The 26,012-nt window shown below is 43.2% G+C and overlaps 1 protein-coding gene and 1 long non-coding RNA gene across 5 annotated transcripts in view; one reads left to right on the top strand and one right to left on the bottom strand.

Moving 5' to 3' along the window:
* LOC306863539 (NEDD4-like E3 ubiquitin-protein ligase WWP1) overlaps nt 1-25,995 on the bottom strand; it is a 35,353-nt gene extending 9,358 nt beyond the window's left edge. For 2 of the 4 annotated variants that reach the window (XR_013783693.1, XM_079406937.1), the window contains exons 1-8: nt 25,877-25,995; nt 14,583-14,655; nt 14,367-14,505; nt 14,067-14,191; nt 13,811-13,945; nt 13,664-13,730; nt 13,372-13,553; nt 12,934-13,216 (exon numbers count right to left, since the gene is read on the bottom strand). Coding sequence is in view for 2 of the 4 variants with exons in the window: in XM_079406937.1 (XP_079263063.1) it covers nt 12,934-13,216; nt 13,372-13,553; nt 13,664-13,730; nt 13,811-13,945; nt 14,067-14,191; nt 14,367-14,505; nt 14,583-14,652 (1,001 nt within the window). In the remaining 2 variants the exon portion in view is untranslated. Of the gene's footprint in view, nt 1-12,933; nt 13,217-13,371; nt 13,554-13,663; nt 13,731-13,810; nt 13,946-14,066; nt 14,192-14,366; nt 14,506-14,582; nt 14,656-19,364; nt 19,422-25,876 lie in introns of all 4 variants that reach the window. The other 2 variants (XR_013783694.1, XM_079406936.1) reach the window with 2 other exon arrangements.
* LOC306863551 lies at nt 6,187-8,873 on the top strand. The gene is made up of 4 exons (XR_013783697.1): nt 6,187-6,353; nt 6,533-6,617; nt 6,840-6,923; nt 7,086-8,873. It is a non-coding gene; the product is annotated as an uncharacterized lncRNA (long non-coding RNA).
* Nucleotides 25,996-26,012: the final 17 nt, after the last annotated feature.

Raw genomic sequence — 26,012 nt, 5'->3', positions numbered from 1 at the left:
CAAGAAAATATGATCATATTACCCCAATTTTACAGTCTCTGCACTGGCTACCTATTCAGTTCCGTATCATTTACTAAATATTATTACTTGCCTATAAGGCCCTAAATGGTTTAGCTCCTGCGTACCTAACTTGTCTTCTACCACGCTACAATCCAACCCGCTCCCTAAGGTCGCAAAACTCTGGACTTTTGGTAGTACCTAGGATAGCAAAGTCCACTAAAGAAGGTAGAGCTTTTTCACATTTGGCTCCCAAACTCTGGAATAGCCTTCCTGATAACGTTCGGGGTTCAGACACACTCTCTCTGTTTAAATCTAGATTAAAGACACATCTCTTTAGCCAAGCATTCACATAATGCATCTTATAATCTTGTACTGCAGTTATATCTGATCAAATGTACATTATTATTATTCTTTAGCTTGGGTTGAACAAATCATTTCTGCTTAGATGGAACAGCAGCTACGCTAATTATGTGTCTATTTGTTTCTCTGTTGATTAACATCCCGTGGTAACTAGGAATGACAGAAGCTTCAGTCTGGATCCAACCCTTAAATGATCTGAGATGACCGAACACCTGAGAAAAGATGACGCCAACCCCTCAGAGGACCTCAGAGGATGCCAACGCTCAGACAACATACAGAATTACCTAATTTACCCTTTACCCTAAATTACCCTTTACCATAAGTTAAATATATTAAGGTTCTGCAATATATACATTTATTGTGGAAAATTAATTTCCTGTAGAGCTGCTTTGCAACGATTTGTATCATAAAAAGCGCTATACAAATAAACTTGAACTTAAAGTCGACTTTTATGTGATGAAAGTCAAGTCTTTCTTCTTTCTTTCTTTCTTTCTTTCTTTTATTTATAGAGCACTTTCACACAACTACCAGTTGATCCAAAGTGCTGTACAATACAGCTAAAAATACAACAGATATAAAACCAAAGTACATCACAGCACAATATAACAATACAATTGACAAGGCTAGGTAAAAGCTATTGACAGAAGATGGTTTTTAAGCTGGCACTTAAATACAGGCAAGGAGGGCGCAGCTCTAATAGAAGCTGGTAAATTATTCCACAGAGTGGGGCCAGCAACAGCAAAGGCTCGATCACCTCTGCAGCGAAGCCTCGATCTAGGAACAGAGAGGAGACCAAGGTTACTGGATCTTAGGGATCTGTTAGGTTTATAGGTGGAAATTGCCTCAGAAAGCTAGGACGGGGTGAGATTATGCAGAGATTTAAAAACAAAAATTAAAATTTTAAAGATAATTCTAAATTTAACTGGTAACCAGTTTAGTGAAATAAGAATGGGCGAGATATGATCGAACCTTCGTCTGCCTGTCATTAATCTTGCAGCAGCGTTTTGGACCATCTGCAGACGCATTATAGAAGACTGATTTATACCATAGTATAATGAATTACAATAGTCTAAACGAGATAAAACAAACAAGTGAATAATCTGTTCAAACTGTTTTACAGAGAGTAAGGATTTAATTTTGGATAAACGCTGTAAGTGGAAGAAACTTGATTTGACCACTGCGGTAATTTGTTTCTCAAAACCCAGGTTGCAGTCAAAAAGAACACCAAGATTTTTGGCACAGGGTGTAAGGTAGGAAGAGAGATGACCAAAGTGAAGGGCACAGTCTTCATATGACTTTAAACCAAACAGAATGATTTCAGTTTTGTTCTCGTTTAACACTAAAAGATTCTGCTTTAGCCATATTTGCAATTCGTTTAAACAATTCAACAGAGGTCCTAAAAATTCTTTACTTTTGTGTTTCAAGGGAAAGTACAACTGAGTATCATCCGCATATAAGTGGAAGGACACTCCATATTTCTCAAAGATAGCACCCATTGGTAGCATGAATATAGAAAATAAAACTGGGGCAAGAATTGAGCCCTGAGGCACCCCACAGACAAGTGGGTGTGAGGACGAACTATGTTGGCCAATGGAGACACTAAAACTTCTGTTTGCTAAGAAAGATTGAAACCAGTCGAAGTCGACTAGTCACTGATGACGCCATTAATGAACAAATAAGTCTGGAGCTGTGATGAACATCTTGTGTACAGCTATGGCATATGACACAGCACTGCCCACATGGTTATTGCTCTTATAACAGCTTATTTTTATCAGTTCTTCCGTCTTTGGGTCGTTATATTTCTCACATATTTCTGCTCTAAATCAGATACAGATAGGTAGCACAGTAAAGATTACATTCATATGAATGCATCAGTGAGAGTGATTGTGTGTGTGAATTAATTCTACCTGGCAGCGTCTCTCTACTAGTAGTGAAGCTGTGGGATTTAGTTAAGAAATATATGCTAGAACGTTTCAGTTTCTAAGCTATTTTATTGAGAAATCACAGAACAGTGTTGTCAATACATTTCTGTGCTGAATGATTCTGTGGTTGCGAGCTGCGCGTGATGTACGCGCTACTGTCTGTAGCCTGTGTGTGCGTTACACTGCAGCAGCACACTAGATTAAAACGGCGATTAACTTACCTGTACAATAAACTGTTTAAAACGTGCATTCTCCCGTTAAATTTTGAGCATCCAGTAATATAAATCACACATCTGACGACACATATCCAAGATGGTGGCGCGATCAGACGCAGCAGCTGCTCCGGGTCCCAAAGACGGTGCTTTTATGTCTTTTAATGTCGTCTGTTCGTCTCCAAATAGTGTCAGTTTACCGCTAACTCATAAGGAAATCACCCCAAAACTCATCTATGATCGCCAAAGTCTTTTGGATATCGGCAACGCATACGAACAACAACTCTCGCCGGCAGCTACTGAGAAGCTACGAGGCCTTTGTTTACTGCTGGAGCCGGACCTCAAGACCGCGGCCTCGCCTACTGATGCTACCCGCACAAGGCAACGTCACAAGCGGTGAGGACGGAAGCGCGGTAAGCGCGGAGGTATACAAGCTAGGCTAAGAGCTAACCCCACAAGACCGGCTCTTCCAACACTCATGCTCTCAAACGTTCGCTCTCTGGAAAACAAACTGGACTTAATTCAACTCAGTCGGTCTACACAGCATGAGGCAAGGGATTGTTGTGTGTTTGTTTTCACCGAAACATGGCTAAACGACAACATCCTGGACTCCGCCATTCAGCAGCACGGGCTAACCAGCTACCGAGCGGATAGAGATTCATCACTCTCTGGTAAGACCCGCGGAGGTGGCTTGTGTGTGTATATCAACAAAGACTGGTGTAACAATGCTGCGGTATTATCAAAACACTGTTCATCGCTGGTGGAGTTTATGTTTGTGACGTGTCAACCGTTCTATCTGCCGCGGGAGTTCACGGCCATTGTTATTGTAGCGGTTTACATCCCCCCGTGTGCAAACGCTAAAGACACGCTTCGTGAACTGTACAGCGCCATCAGTGAACAACAAACAAATAACCCCGATGGCTTTTTCATCATAGCCGGTGACTTCAACCATGCAAACTTAAAGACAGTTTCACACCAACATGTGAACTTTGCAACAAGGGAAAACAACACACTGGACTTTGTTTACACTACAGTAAAGAACTCTTACAAGGCTGTACCCCGCCCCCACCTCGGGTACTCGGACCACATCACTGTTATGCTAATCCCAGCATATAGACCACTTCTCAAACTCGCCAAACCGGTTCAAAATCAGATCACAGTATGGCCAGAAAATGCCACCTCAGCACTGCAGGACTGCTTCCAGGACACAGACTGGAACATGTTTAAAGAGGCAGCTACCTACAACAACCACTCAACCACTTTTATACCTGGCCTTGTTCTGAGAGACTGTGCTGCACAGCTGACAGATGTGCTTACAGATATCTTCAACACCTCGCAGAGCCAGGCAGTCATCCCCACATGTCTCAAATCCACAATAATCATACCGGTACCAAAGAAGTCACCTGTGTCCTGTCTAAATGACTACCGTCCCATAGCACTGACTCAAATCATGATAAAGTGCTTTGAGAGGCTAGTCATGCATAACATCAAAACCAGCCTCCCCAACACACTCGACCCGCTCCAGTTTGCATACCGTCCAAACCGCTCTACGGACGGTGCAATTTCCCCCACCCTCTACCTGGCTCTTGCCCACCTAGAAAATAAAGACTCCTATGTTAGAATGCTGTTCATTGACTTCAGCTTGGCATTCAACACAATAATTCCACAACAGCTCATAAATAAACTAAACCTGCTGGGCCTTATCAATTCCCTGTGTAATTGGATCCTGGACTTTCTAACCGGAAGACCTCAGTCAGTCCGTGTCAGCCACAACACCTCGAGCTCTACCACACTGAGCACAGGTGTCCCACAAGGCTGTGTGCTCAGCCCGCTGCTCTTCACACTGCTGACCCACGACTGCACTGCCAAGTTCAGCTCCAACCACATCATCAAGTTTGCTGACGACACAACAGTGGTAGGTCTCATCAGCAACGATGAAACGCACTACAGAGAGGAAGTGGCACAGCTGGCTGAATGGTGTGGCACAAACAATCTGTCCCTCAATGTGGAGAAGACAAAAGAGGTTGTGATGGACTTCAGAAGAAACTCCGTTGACCACCCCCCACTGACCATCGACAGCTCGACTGTGGAGAGAGTCAGCAGCTCTAAATTCCTGGGTGTGCACATCACAGAGGATCTCACCTGGACCACCAACACCATGTCACTCTCCAAAAAGGCACAACAGCGCCTACACTTTCTCCACCGGCTGAAAAGAGCAAGTCTCCCTCCACCCATCCTCACCACATTTACAGACGCACCATTGAGAGTGTGCTGACCAGCTGCATCACTGTCTGGTACGGGAACTACTGACCGCAAGACCCTCCAGCGGACAGTGAACACAGCTGCAAAGATCATCGGTGCCCCTCTCCCCTCCATGCTGGACATTTTCCTTACACGATGTTCCAGCAAAACCAACAGCATCGTTAAGGACTCCACCCATCCCTCCCACAGTCTCTTCCAGCATCAGAGCCCGCTCCGCCAGACTGCTCAACAGCTTTTTCCCCCAGGCTGTGAGAGCCCTGAACTCAAACCACCCCGCCCCCCTCTGAAACCCCATGCAAACCCCCCCCCCCCCCCCCCCCCCCCCCAACTCCCCCAACTCCCCCAACCTTACCACACCAAAGGAAAAAACTGTGTGGAACTTTTTTGTGCAATTGGAAGTGTGCTACACACAGGTGAGTGGGCCTGTAGAAACTACCTGTAGTAACACACTCTCCTCTATGTGCACTAGACACTTCACACACTGCTGCGTGTACACAATCCCACAAAAGACTCAGCAATATATGCATGTTTACATGCTCATGCACTACAAATCATCCTGCTCTGTTCCCCAACCAGCTGCTGACTCAAAATGTCTCTCTTTGCACATGTACAGTATTTGTGAAGCATTCGTATAGTTTGTATTTTTTATCCTTTATTCTTTAGTTTGTATAGGGTAAATACTTATATATAGTATACTTCTAGTTAAATCTGTCAGTAGGTTAGTTGTGTATAGGTTTATAGTGTTTTTTACTTCATTGTTGTATGTCTGTATTTATGAAGCACCGTGGTCCTGCGAGGCACGACATTTCGTTCCACTGCATGTCCCCACATGTAGCAGAATTATGAAGGTATTTTTGGTGCAAAACAGCTGAGCGTCCGTGACAGCAGAATCTGTAGTTGTAGAGAATAGCCACACATGTGTATCAGTAAATTTGAAGCCACAGACAAAAGTTGCAAACTTGTAGATGTTTTTCTCTCTCCCACAAACACAACACAATAGTTACACCTTCTCGAATCCTTCATTGCAGACACACAAATCCTATTCTACGAATCACAAATCCAGAAACTCGTACTCTCACATGTTGTGCTGCTATTGCTGCAGTGAATATGGTGCTAAACACATCCACACACCTGCATCAAAAATGTGAAGTCACGGATGAATTTTGTACATCCACAGATCAGTATCTGAATTCTTGCAATGAGATTTGCACACTTGTACAATGTTTTCTTACATATATTTTTTTCCTCAAATGCTTTTTCGAGCACAAACACAAGTACACAACGACAACGGCTTGAATCTGCTGCTACGAGTCTTAATGCTGTTTTTCACCTGCAAATGACTAGTTTCGCGCTCTCTCCCTTTTGCACCACATATCTGTGTGATAAATGGAGCAAAAGTGATTTGTGCATCTGTAGAGGCAACAGCGAGCACTCTTCAGAGATCAGAGGATTTCAGCCAATCAGAAGAGCTACACTGTATCCGGTTCTTGTTATTTTTTATCGTTGTTCATGTTTTTATGTTCAAGTTTATGGATCGTATCGTCTGCAACGGCTAGGGTGTGTTTTGGAGCCATCATTACGCTGATTACATCAGCTGGTAAGGTAAGTTATAACATCAGTTTACCGAATTAATCAGGGAAGCAGAATAATTCTACACTGCCTTTTTATCTCAGGTTATGTCAGGCGTTACATAACAGCGAGCTAACGTGAAAATAGTAAAGAAAAATGAGTTAAGACACACCGCTGTTATGTACATCTTTTGTATTTTATTTTCAGGTTTTAGTCTATTGGTAATGCCACCTGCAACGGAGGTGTATTGGAGTCTTTTCTTGTGATTGAATCATAGAGGTGTTAACAACAGGTGAGTAAGCTGCCATCAACTATATTAGCCGAATTAGACACTGGCTGCTTCTCAATAACCCACAGGTTGTATAGGAACGGACTAGCAATATATAGGAAGTTTGGCTAACAAATATTATGAATGTTGTTTATTTTAATATAACCTGTAAGATCTGTTATTGTATGGTAGTTTTTTCTCTGACCATAAACTACAATAACACTGACAGGATTGACTCTGTTACAGGAGATTGCTCTGAGCACTAACAGTGATGCTGACTGTGAGGGGCAGAATCATCAAATGGCCAGCTGTCAATTTTATTTAAATTAGGTAACTCAAAATACATTTGAATTTACATTATATTTACATTCCTGCATTTGCCAGATGCTTTAATCCAAAGCAACTTGTGCTACATTATGTACACATTTTATTGAGTTAAGTTACCCAAACAGTATTTTCAATTACTGCTTTTTTATTATTATTATTTTCTAGTTTGTGCTCTGGATCATGACATCTGCAATACATTCCAGTTGGAGGCTTCTTTTGTGATAGCCATCATAACAGGGATAACATCAACTGGTAAATTAGCCGAATTAAAGTTAAAGTTTTTTTGTTTGTTTTTAAATCGTTTTCCATTCCCTGGGAATCAACCGCATTATTTCAGCAATATAACACTATGTTCTCAATGTCCAATGCAGAAGCATTAATTCATGCATTCATGACCTCGAGGCTAGATTATTGTAATGCTTTATTGGGTGGTTGTTCTGCACGTTTAATAAACTCCAGCTGGTTCAAAATGCAGCAGATAGAGTTCTTACTAGAACCAGGAAGTATGATCACATTAGCCCGGTTCTGTCAACACTGCACTGGCTCCCTATTAAACATCGGATAGATCTTAAGATCTTGCTAATTACCTATAAGGCCCTGAATTGTTTGGCACCTCAGTATTTGAGTGAGCTCTTATCACATTATAGTCCTCCACGTCCGCTGTGATCTCAAAACTCTGGCCATTTGGTAATACATAGAGTATCAAAATCAACTGCAGGCGGCAGATCCTTTTCCTATTTAGCGCCCAAACTCTGGAACAATCTACCTAACACTGTTCGGGAAGCAGATACACTCTATCAGTCTAGATTAAAGACCCATCTCTTTAACCTGGCTTACACATAATACACATCGCATTTCTATAATTCAAATCCGTTAAAGGACTGTTAGACTGCATTAATTAAGTCAAGCAGAACCGGGAACACTTCCCAAAACACATGATGTACTTGTTACATTGTTAGAAGAATGGTATCTACACTAATATTAGTCTGTTTCTTTCTTATTCCGAGGTCAGCGTAGCCACCCAGATCCAGTCTGTATCCAGATCAGATGGTGGATCAGCACCTAGAGATGACCTCTACAGCAGGACACCTAGATGAGCCCAGAGACTGATCCCCAGTGAAGACCCTGTCTCCAAGACGGCCATCGGGACAAGACCACAGGAACCAGATGAGTCCTCTGCACAATCTGATTCTGCTGCATCATGGAACAGCCTGCTGGTTTTGTCTGGCCAGAGGAGAACAACACACTATCTCGACACACTATTTCCCTGTTTAATACTGTAAAGCTGCTTTGACACAATCTGCATTGTAAAAAGCAGTATATAAAATAATGGTGACTTGACTTGACTTTGATCTACAGGAATGCATTATAAGGAATGGATTATAAATTGAATGATTTGTGATGGATTATCAACTAATTAGGCACCTTCCTTGTAGGTGCGTTCAGAGAGTATATCGTATTTTTAATTAATCTCAAAGTGCAAACAGCACAAATCTGGCAGTTAGGGCAAATTCTGTAAACACTTCTTTTGATTTTTTTTTTTTTTTCTTGTGCTTGCAGGTTCATTCTGAGAAACAATCCTGGTGGCACCAAATGCCATTCAGAGTCACAGATCAGATGGATTACTGGAAAGACAAAGCATCAGCCTGAATCCCCTCGTGGTGTTTCTCATCAGAGAGCTTGTCAACTTTGCCAAAATTACTGAAATTTAATAACATAAATTTTTACTGTATTTTATTTCTGTGAAATCTGTTTTGTCATGCTGCAGATACTGTGGTGATGCCCTTTTTCAGCTCAACATGCTAGAGATGAAGATTTGTAATTTGTATTTTTAAAAAGAACGTTCAACAATTAAAAAGAATATTATAAAGACAAATGCTAATGAGTTATTGTGCTCTTTATGGGGTTGTAAAATAATAGCAGCAAATACCAATAAAGGTACATTTTTCTTTCTTTTTCTGAAATCACTCGCTGTTATACTGTACATTTGTTTCTAATCTTTTAAAGTATATTAACAAATATATTTAATCATCTTGTAAATGACACTCTCATAATTATCTACAGTATGCAATTAATGGGTTTATCTTTTATGAAGCCTCTTTGTGAGTTGAAGCCGGGATGGGCAAACTTGGTACTGGAGGTCACTGTCCTGCAGTTTAGCTTGAACCCTGATCAAACACACCTCTACCAGTTAACTTCATTAGGACCAGTGTTGGGCTAGTTACTCAAAGAATGGAATATATTACTCATTACTAGTTACTCCTTTCAAAAGTAATATTGTTACTTTACTTGTTACTTTAGGGCAACAGTAATTATTTACACTACTAGTTGCATTATTGTTTCTTCACGCCCCACAGAAGTTGTAACTGTGTATCTTCCACATAAAATTCTTCTAGAATGTTACTAATAACATATTTCTGGCTCATCATTTGACCAAAATCCACATTGGATCGCAGTCAGAAGTGATTACAAACACTCAGTGGTGATTACTAGTGACATTCAAGTAGAAGTGTTGTATTTATCTCAGTAACTGTCATGTGCAGCTTTAAGCCAATTGTAAGTTCTCCATTACATATACATTTCATTATGTATTTTATCAAATCACATAAGTTAGTAAGAAACTGTTTGATTTTTCAAAAAGATGTTTAATTATAGTAATATAATGTAGCACATGTTGATCAGAGGGATGTGGTTGGGATTTAATGCCAGAGTAAAGTACAGCCATAACTTAAACAACAGTGTTCAGATCATCTTTTTTTCCTGACAAAATCAATATAATGCAATATTTCCATCTGCTGAATGTAACTTTTCCATATTCCAAGCTTGCCTGCTGTACTGGGGACATCACATGCATGTGCGAGTCGTGAACATTATGAAAATAAATCTAGGAATTATTTGATTGTTAGATTTTAAATCAGCGGGGTTGAGGCTTCAAAAGTAACTAAGCTGTTTTATGGATAGTAACTGTAATATTATCACTGAAATCTTATTAGTAATTAGTTGCACTACTAGTTACTGCAAAAACTAATATTATTACAGTAACTAAATTACTAGTATCTAGTTCCCAACACTGAGTAGCACTACTAGAAGGCTACAGGTAGGTGAGTTTTATCAGGGTTGGAGCTAAACTCATTTAATATTTAAACTATAAACAAATATACTGTACAGTATAACTGTGAGCAATTTCAGAAAAATAAATAAAAAAAACTTTATTTTTTTGCCGCTGTCCACTCCAGAAGTTTTTTTCCTCCCTGCTGATAGGCGCCCGAACTAGCTCTTCTGATTGGCTGAAATCCTCTGATCTCTGAAGAGTGCTCGCTGTTGCCTCTACAGATGCACAAATCACTTTTGCTCCATTTATCACACAGATATGTGGTGCAAAAGGGAGAGAGTGCGAAACTAGTCATTTGCAGGTGAAAAACAGCGTTAAGACTCGTAGCAGCAGATTCAAGCCGTTGTCGTTGTGTACTTGTGTTTGTGCTCGAAAAAAGCATGAGGAAAAAAATATATATATGTAAGAAAACATTGTACAAGTGTGCAAATCTCATTGCAAGAATTCAGATACTGATCTGTGGATGTACAAAATTCATCCGTGACTTCACATTTTTGATGCAGGTGTGTGGATGTGTTTAGCACCATATTCACTGCAGCAATAGCAGCACAACATGTGAGAGTACGAGTTTCTGGATTTGTGATTCGTAGAATAGGATTTGTGTGTCTGCAATGAAGGATTCGAGAAGGTGTAACTATTGTGTTGTGTTTGTGGGAGAGAGAAAAACATCTACAAGTTTGCAACTTTTGTCTGTGTCTTCAAATTTACTGATACACATGTGTGGCTATTCTCTACAACTACAGATTCTGCTGTCACGGACGCTCAGCTGTTTTGCACCAAAAATACCTTCATACAGAATGACAATAAAACTCAACTTGACTTGACTTGACATGTTTTGTGGAGTGCTTTTCAGAGTATGAATTAATTTGTAATTTTAACTGTTTGGAAACGGAGCTTAAATGTGGATTTCTTATCCTGTTTCTAACATATTTGCTTTGGTAAAAAATGATTTATGTATAATTACTAGTGGATGCACTATACTTTTTTTGTTTAGAAAGTGACCAGTATTTTATATGTCAGTTGATTTCTCCTCTTTAAACTGTTTCTCAAGTGCATTCTCTCATCACCGCTGCTTTGTGAATATGACGCATCACAACACTACAGAGACCTGAGGAAAAGCGGAAATTAAAGTCCTTAATACCGATCATGGATCAATCGATCCACCATAGCAAACAGCGAATATATTTGTGCCATTTAATTATTTGAGACGGTGTGTTTTCCTCAGTGCATAGCTGACATGGCACAAGTATATTCTTCATCTGTAAATGTTAGAAAGTCATGCAAATATATCCATTTTGCTGTCAGGAGCTGGCGAGTGAACGAGCGCTGCTGCGCTAAACAGACGGAACGCAATACAATAATAGTAATAATTAAAATATGCATTTCGCTAAAATATTTGTTGTTGGACATTAAATGTGCCTTTTGTAGAATTTTAAACCTACATATAAGTATATTTTTATGATAGCAGTAACTGTAAAGGGACTATTGTAATAAGTTAATAAAATGTAAGCTAATACAGTCCTAATTACTAAGCTCAAATAAGTTAATTTGTATTTCTTATAGCAGTTAAAATGCAGTCTTTTTCTTTATTTTCATTTTCAATTTAGTGATTTTAATGCTTTAAAATCTTTCGTCAGTACTTGACTTCATCCTAAACTCAAAAAAAAAAAAAAAACTCTCCCTCTCTCTCTCCGCTTACTAGCTTGTACTTATTTGAACAATGACTGAGACTTGGTGTGACGAGCACTTCCTCTGTCTGATTGCCTCTTCAAGATTAATCGCTTTTTGTATTCCCCAATTGTAAGTCGCTTTGGATAAAAGCATCTGCCAAATGACTAAATGTAAATGCTTTAAAGACCAATTTTAGATTGTAATGTTCTGCTAACTATAAAAGATACAGCTGTCATAAAACCAGAGAGAAAGGCTTCATGGCTATAATAGTATGTGAGAGAGTCAACGGTAATATCATTGTGTTCCTATTGGTCAGTGTTAGAGGAACTCAGCTTAGCCTGCTCCTAACCAGGGGTGCGTTTCCCCAAAGCATCTATGGTCGCAAGTACCGCCGTTACCAATAGAGTTCAATGGGACTTCCCACCATAGTTAGCTAACGATGCTTTTGGGAAACGCACCCCCCGGTTAGTTTCGCAGCATAAGCTGCCACAGTGACTGAGGTTGATCTATGTTGAATTTGATTTATGAAACCAAATCATGTGACAATGAGTCAGACTAACTGAAATGAGCCTGGCTTATTTGGTAAACTTGTTTCATGAAACAGGTCTCGAGGTGTTAAAAGTCAGAGAACACAAGTTAATTTATGATTTGCTGTCTGTCTGAACCAAAGAAATAAAAGCGATCATATTTTTTCCATTGGATCATTGTGTTGAATCGAATTGAAATCATAATAGGGGTGAATCGTATCGTATCACATTGGTAGCTGCTTCATATGCATCTTTAATGTTTTGTATCGTTGGCTATGCAGCGAGATGTGCATCGCATCGGCTTCAGTTATGAGATGCACATCCCTAGTTTGTACATGTGTGCGAGTTTGTGAGTGAGTGACTGAGTGTTTTTGTTTTTAAATACCGGTGGGGACGTAAACCTGAATACACACAGACTCATGGGGACTTGTGTCACGGTGGGGACCTAAATTGAGGACCCCACGGGTAAACAAGCTTATAAATCACACAGAATTAAGTTTTTTGAAAATCTAAAAATGCAGAAAGTTTCCTGTGAGGGCTAAGTTTAGGTGTAGGGTTGGTGTAGGGCAACAGAATATACGGTCTGTACAGTAGAAAAACCATTACGCCTATGAGCGTCCCAACAAGGATAGTGAAACAAGTGTGTGTGTGCATGTGTGTGTGTGTGTGTGTGTGTGTGCGTGTCTGTGTGTGTGTGTCTGACCCGGGTGGCAGAGGTTCTGGCCCGGCTGGAGGCGGCTGTTGTTGTGGTTTTCCTCCATCAGACAGGCTGGAGCTTGTTAGGGCTGGGTCAGGGTTAATTAGGATTGGGTTAGGGTTGGAGCTGGAGGCAGCAGTGGCTTGTGTGGTGGCTGCTGCAGATGAGGAAGAGGAGGGTGGTGGTGATGATGAGGCAGCAGCAGGAGAGGAAGTACTGCAGGAAACATCAGCAGGAGCGCAGTCCTCGTTATCACCCACTGACGACATCTCACAAGCCTCGCCGTTCACTGACAGAGACAGACAGACTCATCCTGCATGTTTGCTAAACATCAGATCAACACAAACACTCCCAGACAAGCTGAGGAACATTTATCAGCCAAATTATACAGATGGGCTGCTAAAATCATCCATCTGGTTTATTCTGAAATATTATTTCTCTCACCAGCAGTGCTGATCGCATCACTGTCGGCGGGCTGCAGAGTGGGCGTGGCTTTTGGACTGGGCGTTTGGTGTGAAGGGGAGGAGTCTCTGTCTCCGTTGAGGAGGAGGGCGGGGCCTAGCTCACAGTTGGCAGATGAGGTGGGCGGAGCTTCATTCTCCAGTCCATCTGAGCCGTTCACAGATCTGCAGAATCATGTTAGTAATTGTGCATAATTAAGCCAACCATATATTTAATTCCCTAATGATAGAAACACTTTCCACCCGGGAACCAGAAAACACCTGCAGATCCCCACCTGTTCTGTGGCCTCGCAGAACTCTCGTCTGGGTTCTCATAAAGAGCATCTCCATTCTGATGGACTTCTGGAAACAGACAGACAGACAGATGACAGACAGCCGGAGCGCTGGAGGTCAGAGGTCAGATTAAGGTTAGGTGCTCTTACTGCGTGCAGTGGTTGGGTTTCCATTGTGCATGTGCTGCGGGTCGAACGAGAGTCCGTCCAGGAAGACTGTGAGTTCACCGGTGGACACGTTCTTACCGTCCACGGTCAGTGTCAACACCTCGCACACATTCTCCACTGAAAACAACAACACACAACTCACCATCTCTACTGTCCCTGTCTACTGGTGCTCCTCCTGTGAGACAGCACAATCCGTCACCATCTGTTCAATAATGTGTAAACCAGCAGACAGACATACGCTTGCCGTCGTGCTTCCGGAGCGTCCCGCTCAGATCCAGCGAGGCTTTTCCCAGCAGCGTGTCAGCCTTCAGCGTGTGATGACTCCAAACTCTGAAATCCAGCTGCGAGTGTGGCGTTATACTCCTGCGGCAACACACAGATTCAGAAGAAGGTCAGAGTCCAAAACTAAACAGCTGAGCACAATTCATTTTCTTATTTTGTCTCTTCTCTGTCGCACTGGTAACAAAACTCAGAGAATTTAATTGAAAAGCTGCAACAGAGAGCTGTGTCCGAGCGGATGTTCGTAAGAGCGACTCACAGCGTCAGACATTCGTCCCATTTAGGACTGGAAGAACTGTGGGATTTGGCGGTTTTCTTGCTCTCCCCCTCTGATGTCACTTCCACATAGATGGCCGTTCCAAACCAGTTCTTCTTCCTCTTGAGTTTGGCACATGAAACTGACACACACAGACAGGACACACAGTCAGCATCTGAAGAAAACATGTCACTTCCTGTTCCTGTTGTGTTGTCTTACCGACGGCGTGCAGCTGAGAGCGTTCTCTGTTGTTACCGCTACAGTCGCTTCTGGAGGAGCCCGTAGCCATGACCTCAAACACACAACACACCTCATCAACTACAGGACTTGAATGAACACACCCTCAACTCATTGGCCCATGAGCCAATCGTCGCTAATTTCGTTTGAAATCTTAACACACTGAGCTTCAAAAAGTCAGTAAGAGTTTTCTATTCGCTTCAGTGCTGCACAATTAAATAAAAATATTGTATAAAGCTGCCATGCTTTTACTTGAATCAAAAGAGCATTTTATTTTTTAAATAAACAGTTAGTTCATGTCTAAAAAAACCTGTGAACAAGAATAATGTTCTTCAAATTCAGTTCAGTATAGGGTTGGGCGATGTCTATAAAACTGGCATCAGACGATGTCTACATATTTTCTTTCCAAACACGGTATTGGGATGCGGCGGATTGCGGGGGGGGGGGGGGGGGGGGGGTACGATGTCAGCTCAACATCGCAATGTCTATCAGATGTCGATCAGCGATGGAAGATGGCATCATCGTCTATCGGCCCAACCCTAGTTCAGTGTTTCCACAGATAATTAACAGATAGCTACAGTAAATGGGATTTATTTTTCCTCACGCTAACCACAGCTTCCCAGTACAATCGCTGCCGACTGAATTTGACATCTCCAATGATTCTGGATTTCTAGATTTATGCGGCAAAACCTCCACAGACGGACGAGCGGTTTGTAAAGACGCCCGAACTGAGCTGCTGCTGTGGAGGACAAACGAAACTGAAGAACAAACTCTGGATCTACAGATTCAGAGAAATTATTTAAATTATTTCACATCTAAATATAATGTTATAATCAAGACTTTTCACCATTACTTATTCACGACAGCTAATAGTAAAAATGTAGTAAAAGTCTCAAGAGACACATGAAATGTTTAAGTCAGAGGGATAAAATCAGAGTAGAAAACAGAAAATTCTACCTCAGGAAACATGAAATAAAATACTGCAGTCATTACCCCTGTTAAAGGATTGACATCCAACTAACCCGATATGGGTTTTTCTCTGGCCGATGCCAATATTTAGAAATCAGGGCAGCCGATGGCCGATATATGATGCCAATTTTTTGGCCAATATGTTTGGCCGATTTTCTTTCTTTCTTTTTTTTCCCTTCATCACAGGGATGTTAATTTTTTTTCAGTAATTTATCAAAATATTTTAAAAGGTTTGCTGCATGGTTAAAATATGCTGTGCGTATGTTTTTAGAGAGAGAGAGAGAAAAGTCATGTATAAGTTGCATTTTATTATTTCATTTAGAAATAGGCCTAATGCCGATGAGAAATGTTTACAAACATTATACTAAACACTGTAAACATAACTAGGCTGTTTTAGTTCCCCTCACTCCACAACAAATGCTTTCAATTAACAGCATTTAGAAAAGAACAAGAATTAAAAATATAAGCTGCTAGCTATAAACGACAAGCCAGAACGAATTAATTTAGGCTAACACGAAACTGAAACCAACGTTGGGTCTCTCATTCGACACAAAATGTTTCCGTATTCGCGATGTATTTGAATGCCAAAATATTATTTATTATGTACAGGTGCATCTCAATAAATTAGAAAGTTATGAAAACGTTTTTAATTTTTTTCTTGTAAGTCATATATTTTAGATTCATTGGCTGACCTGAACCCCGTAGAGAATCTATGAGGTATTGTCAAGAGGAAGATGAGAGACACCAGACCCAACAATGACCTGAAGGCCGCTATCAAAGCATCCTGGGCTTCCACACCACCTCAGCAGTGCCACAGGCTGATCACCTCCACGCCACGCCGCATTGATGCAGTAATTAAAGCAAAAGGAGCCCCAACCAAGTATTGAGTGCATATACAGTAAATGAACATACTTCCCAGAAGGCCAACAATTCACTAAAAATGTTTTGCTTATGACGTATTCTAATTTGTTGAGATAGTGAATTGAGCCTAAATCAGATTGAGCCTGAACCAAAGACTTAAACTACTTCAGTCTGTGTGCACTGAATTTATTTAATACACGAGTTTCACAATTTGAGTTGAATTACTGAAATAAAGGAACTTTTCCACGACATTCTAATTTATTGAGATGCACCTGCACTTCACAGAATTACTGAATTTCACAGGAAAGATGTTTATTTTTTTTTAAAAGAACTGTATTTCTTTAGTCAATTATTAAAGTATTACATGTTACTCGGGCTGATTTATTCATTTTTAAGTATTTGAGATTTTAAGAACAAGTGGAAAATGTGCTGAATGTTTAATTTCATCCAAGTGAAATTAGCAAGCAGTTAGACTTAATTTACATTCGTTTTAAACGCGTGTATGGAGAACCAAACCTGCATAAATATGAATAAATTAACGAATGAATAAATAAATATATTAATGAATAAATAGATTAACAAATGTGATAATAAGAAAATAAATAAATGAATAAACAACTTGATAAAATATGTTTAATGTGTAATAAAATAAATTTTTCCCCCCTTAATTTATTTTCTGCTTTTAGACATTTATTAATTTTTTTTACTTTTATTTTTTCACTAATTATTTTTTAATGTATTTTTATTTATACATTTATTTTGAGATTTATTTATATATTTATGCATACATTTTTTTTAGAATGATTTATTCCCACATGTATTTATTTTTAGATTTATTTATTCATTTATTTTTATTTTTCCGTGTGTAACATGGAAATGAGGAAGGTGGTCCTTGTGTAGCTTCAGTGCATCATTGGTTGAGAGCTCACGCGTCGCATCGTCAGGCCAGCTAAACGATAGAGATGAGAGTTTTCAAAGAAAATAGCGGCAAGTAGTAATCCGTTGTCCAGTTTGCTGCGGGATGTGGCAGATCAGCTGGAGAGTTGTAAGTTATTTTCACAGAACGTTATTCATATTTAATTTATGCAGGTTTGGTCCTCCATACGCGTGCGTCAGGCCTCGTCCATATTGCCAGATGCGCTCCTGAGAGACTTGCGGAGCAGAACCGGGCGCGAGACCGCGAGTATATAAGAGCATTACGAGACAGGCTGCGTGTGTGCGGCTCGTCCGTGTAATGGCCCTTTCACACAGGACGCGGCATCTGGGTTCAGCGCAGCCCTTCAGATACAAGGCGATTTGCGCTATGCTCGCCAGAGCGAAGTAGGCGGAGTTTTCAACATTTTTAGGGGGAGTACTATATGTCTAGTCATTGGATTGTTGTTCCACCTTTCAGTCAGCAGCAAAACATGTATCTGTCCCGTGCTAAGAAGCGAGCGATAGCAGTAGCCCTGCTAGTAATAAGAAGAAAGAGAGCAGCAAGAAAGAAGAGGCTGTGGGTGCATGAAACCCTGAGGTCCCTATACGACCGCAAACTTGTATGGTATAGCTCTGGAAATTCAGACACACGAGGTGTTTCTCAATGTCAAGGATACGTCCTTGGCAGGACTGGTCCTTCCAAGTCACTTCCTTCAGAGGCTAGGCGAGGCTCCTCTTAAGCATTCGGAGAACACGTAAATGGAACAGGCTAGCAAGTGCACGTTATTGCGTCATTACGTCAGTGAAACGGTCCGCTTTTACTCTGGACAACTTAACTAAGTTAGTCCGGTTCAGTTAGCTATCAATAACGTAATTTCTAGAATTTATAATATCAATACGGTAGTAATACTTTTTAATACAAAAATGTTTTTTAAGTAATTTGTAAATATACTTAAGTTACATTTGAACGCATATTGCCCCGTTGGCGCTCCGACTCCGCTAACGTCCAACATTTTGAATTTTTGAGCAAGATAGCAAAGCTGCGCGCATAGGATTGTGGGTGATTTTAGCGCGCGAAGAGCGCGAAGGCTACACTTATGCATCCTTTCCTGTGTATGGGATATTTTTCGAACGAAGGACTCAGTCCTTGGTTGAAATTCCGAGGATCCTCGTCATTGGAACAGTCCTTCGACGGTCCTTTTGGACGTCACAGAGCGCAGCGGCAAAAGTTGAACTATTTTGAACTTTGACCGCGGCGCGCGCGCAAGCTCGCCTCTGGTGCGCTCCGCTGCGCGTGCGCTTTGGTCAGCGCAGCAACTAACCGCCCTCGCGCAGCGCAAGCCATTGAAATGAATGGGTTTCGCAGCGCATGCCGCGTAAGGGCCTTGACGCGGCAGACGCGCAGAGTGGGGCAGAGCGGAGCGAGTATGAGAAGCATTCAGAGACATGGGCTGTGTGTGCGGTCTTGTGAATTAGTGAACATGCAGTATATATATATATATATATATATATATATATATATATATATATGTTTTCTTTAGTTTTAATTTGCCCAACTTTCGATCTGACCCTTTTTAATTGGTGGGTGTTTACGCAGTTGGCTAGAGCAGTTCTGATCGGGCAGAACGGAGGTGCGCTCACTCTGTTGGTTAGTAAGTTGCTCAAGGCTGGCAGTCGTGCATATGCTCTGGATCAGAGTAATATCGCGTTAGCAAATCGCAACGTCTCAAAACGTGATTGCAATTCGATTTCAATTAATCGCACAGCCCTACCAGGTGGTTCTCTCTACAAAAAGTTAGCAGGCAGAGGGGGACATCATAGGGTTATCCATTGTGCCAGTGGAATGGCAATCTGCTTGCCGCATGAGGCAGCATCACGTGTTGCTTGCAGACGCGCCTGTATATTAATCGGCCTAATTTGCAGCACAATCGGCCGATGCAGATTAATTAAAAAATGCCAAAAATCAGCCGATCAATCGGTCGACCTCTAAAAAAATCTGATGAAATATGACCAACTCACAATCGCTGTGCGTGAGACGCCTGTGTTTCTTCAGCCGTCACTGAGAGCCATGATTCACTGCAACACAAGGGATTCACATCAGCACAATCATGAAGACCTGCTCCCATCTCAGAGCTTTGATCAGTTTAACCAGTAGTTCATCCGCGAGACAGATGAGGGACAGACGGACAGATGAAGGATAGATGCAGGACTCTAGACTGCAACCAAAATGGTCACATTTGCGAAAAAACTTTGGCTGATGGAGGATTTGGTTTTCACACTGAAGTAAAAGAAAAGACCGCATCTTAAACCAGAGAAGGTGAACATGTTGGTTTTATTGTGAGGAAAAAAACATGCAAATCCCATCACTGACAGCCAGTTTAGTTTTACTTTTCTTTTTAAAAAGCTTTTTATCGTTGCTGTTTACCTCACGTTACGCCATGGAGGCTCTCTTTCATTTTTTTTATTTGATTCCTCTGTTTGCTAGCATTCTGTAATTTATTAGTCGGTATATAATACAGCATGTGGTGTATGCCATGCCTCGTCTTATTCGTTTTTATTAATAAACATTATGTAAGCTGGTTTGTCATTCTAACCTAATGATTTATTATTGTTGCGCTTTATAATTAAAAATAATAAATCCTTTTGTTTTAGTCTTAAAAAGCGAAAGACATAAGCAAAACAGACAATTATCTTTTCTTGTAAACCGTGACACCAAGATTCGAAAGTGAAAGTACACGAACCTCGGCTTGTAACACAGCAACAGAGGAACGTTCACAAAATTTAAATCACAAATAATACACTCGTTAACATATACAGTGCTCTCCATAAGTAGTGGAACAGTAAAGACTAAATTGCTCTGTTGGCTGTGGAGTCAAGACATTTGAAAATATGATTAAAAGATGAATATGAGACAAAACTACAGAACGTCACATTTTATTATTAGCCATTTCAACACATAGATGTTTTACCAAATAAAAAGAACAGCACTTTTAGAGTTCATCCCTCTATCTGATGTGAGCATAAGTATTGGGACAGTTGAACATAAGGCAGATATAAAAGATGAAAAGCTATTATTTAGTTGCAGATCCCTTGCACACAATCACAGCAGTGAGTCTGTGACCCATAGACATCACCAGACTCTTGCTCTCATCCTTTGAAATACTTTCCCCAGCCTTTAATGCAGCCAATCCCAATTGTTGCTTGTTTTGGGGAGTTTCTGCCCTTACTCTCCTCTTCAGCTGCTGAAATTCATATTCAATCAGATTTAATGCAATATGAAGCACTTCCCAATGAATCTGGTGGCATTTTCTTGAATATTGGTGGGCAAGATGGTTTTGTACCCTTCCAAATTCATTCTGTTCCTGTCATCATACATTAAGTCATCAGTAAAGTTGAGAGGGCCTGCTCCAGAGACAGCCATGCATGCCCATGCCATGACACCACCTCCACCATGCTTTACAGATGAGGCTGTATGCTTGGGATCATTGCAGTTCCCTTTTCTCTCCACATTAGTGCTTTCCCATCACTTAGATAAAGGTTCATCTTTGTCTGATCGGTCCATAAACACAGTTCCAAAACTCTTCTGGCTCACCTTTGTGCTTTTTTGCAAACTCTAATCTTGTCTTTCTATGTTTGGTGCTGGTCAGAGGTTTGCATCTTGCTGTGTAGCATCTGTAATTCTGTGTCAAAGTCTCCTGAGGACAGTAGATTGTCAGAGCATCACCCCAGCTTTCTGGAAGTTGTTGCTGATTTTACAGACATGTCTTTTAGGGTTCATTTTCACAGCTTTTATGATTTGTCTGTCATCAACTACTGTTGTTTTCTCAGCCGATCAGGTCGTTGTTGGTTGCTGGTGTCGCTGGTGGTTTCCAAACTCTTGATTTCTCCATGCCCTTTGTTTTTGCTAGAGCTCTAACTGACTTCCTCTTTTCTTTTAGCATCCAAATTGCTTGCTTTTCTCTCAAAGTCAGCTCCCTCATCTTCATCCTGGTTTGTGTGTGTCATCACCGAATGCAGGATTCAGAATGCAGAAGTAATGGATATAACTGATACGACACATTCCCTGCTTTTAATTTCTGAAGAATTAACGCAACATATTAATCTTTAATCATATTTGTAAATGTCTTGACTCCACAGCCAACAGAGCAATTTTGTCTTTACAGTTCCACTACTTTTGGAGAGCACTGTAAATAAACTATGATAAAAGTTCATCAGCATGCACTGATTAATCCAATGTTGTAGCAAAAAAAAAAAAAAGGGAAAAAAATATAGCGACCAAATTATGTGCTCGTGCAGCCAACTGACAAAGTTAGTCGCAAAAGAGTGCCTAGTGCGAAGAATGAGTCTAGAGCCATGAGACGGACAGACGCACAGATAAAGGACAGATGGAAAGAAGAGGGACGGACGAAGGACGAGGGGCAGACAGGGCAGAAGAGAGACAGACTGACAAACGGACAGATGAGGGGCAGACAGACAGACACACACACAGATGAGGGACAAATGGACAGATGGGGGACAGACGCACAGATGTGGCACAGACGTGGCACAGACAGACAGATTCGGGACAGATGCACAGATGATGGACAGAAGAGGGACAGACTGACAAATGGACAGATGAGGGGCAGACGGACAGATGAGGGACAGATGCACAGATGATGGACAGAAGAGGGACAGACTGACAATTGGACAGATGAGGGGCAGATGGACAGATGAGGGACAGATGCACAGATGAGGGACAGACGCACAGATGACGGACGGACGGACAGATGAGGGACAGATGCACAGATGAGGGACAGACGCACAGATGACGGACGGACGGACAGACGAGGGACAGACAGACAGACGGACAGACGAGGGACAGACAGACAGACGAGGGACAGACGAGGGACAGACTGACAAACGGACAGATGAGGGGCAGACGCACAGATGAGGGACAGACGTGGCACAGACGGACAGATTCGGGACAGGCGGACAGATGAGGGACAGATGCACAGATGATGGACAGAAGAGGGACAGACTGACAAATGGACAGATGAGGGGCAGACGGACAGATGAGGGGCAGACGCACAGATGAGGGACAGATGGACAGATGAGGGACAGACGGACAGATGAGGGACAGACGGACAGATGAGGGACAGATGCACAGATGACGGACGGACGGACAGACGAGGGACAGACGGACAGACGAGGGGCAGACGCACAGATGAGGGACAGATGCACAGATGACGGACGGACGGACAGACGAGGGACAGACGGACAGACGAGGGGCAGACGCACAGATGAGGGACAGATGCACAGATGACGGACGGACGGACAGACGAGGGACAGACGGACAGACGAGGGGCAGACGCACAGATGAGGGACAGATGGACAGATGAGGGACAGATGGACAGATGAGGGACAGACGCACAGATGAGGGACAGACGCACAGATGAGGGACAGATGGACAGATGAGGGACAGATGGACAGATGAGGGACAGACGCACAGATGAGGGACAGATGCACAGATGATGGACAGAAGAGGGACAGACTGACAAATGGACAGATGAGGGGCAGACGGACAGATGAGGGACAGACGCACAGATGACGGACGGACGGACAGACGAGGGACAGACGGACAGACGAGGGGCAGACGCACAGATGAGGGACAGATGGACAGATGAGGGACAGACGCACAGATGAGGGACAAATGGACAGATGAGGGACAGACGCACAGACGGACAGATGCGGGACAGACGGACAGATGCGGGACAGACGGACAGATGCGGGACAGACGGACAGATGCGGGACAGACGGACAGATGCGGGACAGACGGACAGATGCGGGACAGACGCACAGACGGACAGATGCGGGACAGACGGACAGATGCGGGACAGACGGACAGATGCGGGACAGACGCGGGACAGACGCACAGACGGACAGATGCGGGACAGACGGACAGATGCGGGACAGACGCACAGACGGACAGATGCGGGACAGACGGACAGATGCGGGACAGACGGACAGATGCGGGACAGACGCAAAGACGGACAGATGCGGGACAGACGGACAGACGAGGGACAGACGAACAGACGCACAGATGAGGGACAGACGCACAGATGAGGGACAGACGGACAGATGCGGGACAGACTGACAAACGGACAGATGAGGGGCAGACGCACAGACGCACAGATGAGGGACAAATGGACAGATGAGGGACAGACGGACAGATGCGGGACAGACGCACAGATGAGGGACAGACGGACAGATGCGGGACAGACGGACAGATGCGGGACAGACGGACAGACGGACAGATGCGGGACAGACGGACAGATGCGGGACAGACGCACAGATGAGGGACAGACGGACAGATGCGGGACAGACGGACAGATGAGGGACAGACGCACAGATGAGGGACAGACGGACAGATGCGGGACAGACGGACAGATGCGGGACAGACGCACAGACGGACAGATGCGGGACAGACGGACAGATGCGGGACAGACGCACAGACGGACAGATGCGGGACAGATGCACAGACGGACAGATGCGGGACAGACGCACAGACGGACAGATGCGGGACAGACGGACAGATGCGGGACAGACGCACAGACGGACAGATGCGGGACAGACGGACAGATGCGGGACAGACGGACGGATGCGGGACAGACGCACAGACGGACAGATGCGGGACAGACGCACAGACGGACAGATGCGGGACAGACGGACAGATGCGGGACAGACGGACAGATGAGGGACAGACGCACAGATGAGGGACAGACGGACAGATGCGGGACAGACGGACAGATGAGGGACAGACGGACAGATGCGGGACAGACGGACAGATGCGGGACAGACGGACAGATGAGGGACAGACACACAGATGAGGGACAGACGGACAGATGCGGGACAGACGGACAGATGCGGGACAGACGGACAGATGCGGGACAGACGCACAGACGGACAGATGCGGGACAGACGGACAGATGCGGGACAGACGCACAGACGGACAGATGCGGGACAGATGCACAGACGGACAGATGCGGGACAGACGCACAGACGGACAGATGCGGGACAGACGGACAGATGCGGGACAGACGCACAGACGGACAGATGCGGGACAGACGCACAGACGGACAGATGCGGGACAGACGGACAGATGCGGGACAGACGGACAGATGCGGGACAGACGCACGGATGCGGGACAGATGCACAGACGGACAGATGCGGGACAGACGCACAGACGGACAGATGCGGGACAGACGGACAGATGCGGGACAGACGCACAGACGGACAGATGCGGGACAGACGCACAGACGGACAGATGCGGGACAGACGCACAGACGGACAGATGCGGGACAGACGGACAGATGCGGGACAGACGGACGGATGCGGGACAGATGGAGGCTGTCCTCTATCGAAGACTGAGGTTTGCTGAACTGAGATGTTTGGCAGTGAGCTGCGTTTCATTCGTTCACATAACATCTGTGTATCTGCGACTGCAGGGCTGATGGGAGAAACAGCTCCAGCATCTTTTAACGAGTCTGGACTCATGAGTTTGCGTGATTGTGCAAGAGTAGCTGTTAGTGTCCACTAGAGAGTGACCACACTGCATTAACTAGTAAATGAATAAATGTAAATGTAAACTAGTAGCTCAGTTTAGTCAAGTCACCTTTAACATTACTTCTAAACAATAAAGTCTGATCCAAGGCAACTTCAGAGTGTTAAAGTGGAAAATAACAAATCAATGATGTGATTCTAATATAAAATAACACGTTCTGCTGTAAAGCAGCTCTACAATAGACAATATTGTCATTATTCAGATCAGTGTTGGTTTGGTTTCATATTATGCAGATTTCATTTAAATTAATAGTTTGCTAGCTGAATTGTTCAGAAGTAAATGCAGCCGTTTAAGCACAGAATGAGAGGAAACACACTGTCTGATATTAATATCTGTGATTATAGCAGTGCATAACCTCTCTCTGTCTGCAGTAATGTTCATATATAAGTGTTTAGGGTCTGTGTACGAGCTGATGTCTCTCTGTGAGTGTTTGGATCAGCTGTGTGTGTGTTTATCTGTGTCTCTGCGGCCCGTTACTCAGCTCACAGACAACAAATCATCGGAACTGAGTTTTAGACTCCTTAATTGTTCATCACTGTGAATCCGGGCCCGGTGGATCCGATGCTGTTGTGCAATTCAGAGACTAAACGGCAAATATTCCGCAGTTTATCCGCAAACTCATGCTAACAGGCTAACACATTAGCGTCACGGCTAACGCAGCTCTGACGCGATCAAACGACAAATAAACGGTGATTGCTAACAAACACACACTGCTGTGACCCTCACACTGTCCTGTCACACACCCCTGAGTCTCTCACACACACTCGGGTGTGTGTCTGTCAGTAATCGGGTTTAATCTGGATCAGGCCTGCAGCCGCACCGCCATTTTCACATTTTAACCTGCAGAGCGACCGCGGAACCCCGCAGTGACAGTAACAAACCTTAACCTGGTTAAAGAAGTTTAACTAATCGGACAAACAGTTTAACTCACCAGACGCTGCTGCGGGACTGCGCCTCAAACCGACTGAACCGAGAACGCGCCTCCTACTGACTGTGACTCTCACTCTCACACACGCGCGCGCGCGCGCACACACACACACGGTCACAATCAACACAGTGACTGTGAC

Source organism: Barbus barbus, assembly GCF_936440315.1.
Source record: "Barbus barbus genome assembly, chromosome: 44".
Lineage (NCBI taxonomy): Eukaryota > Metazoa > Chordata > Actinopteri > Cypriniformes > Cyprinidae > Barbus > Barbus barbus.
The sequence above is the reverse complement of the archived record's forward strand: the minus strand, read 5'-3'. Positions and strand labels throughout refer to the sequence as shown.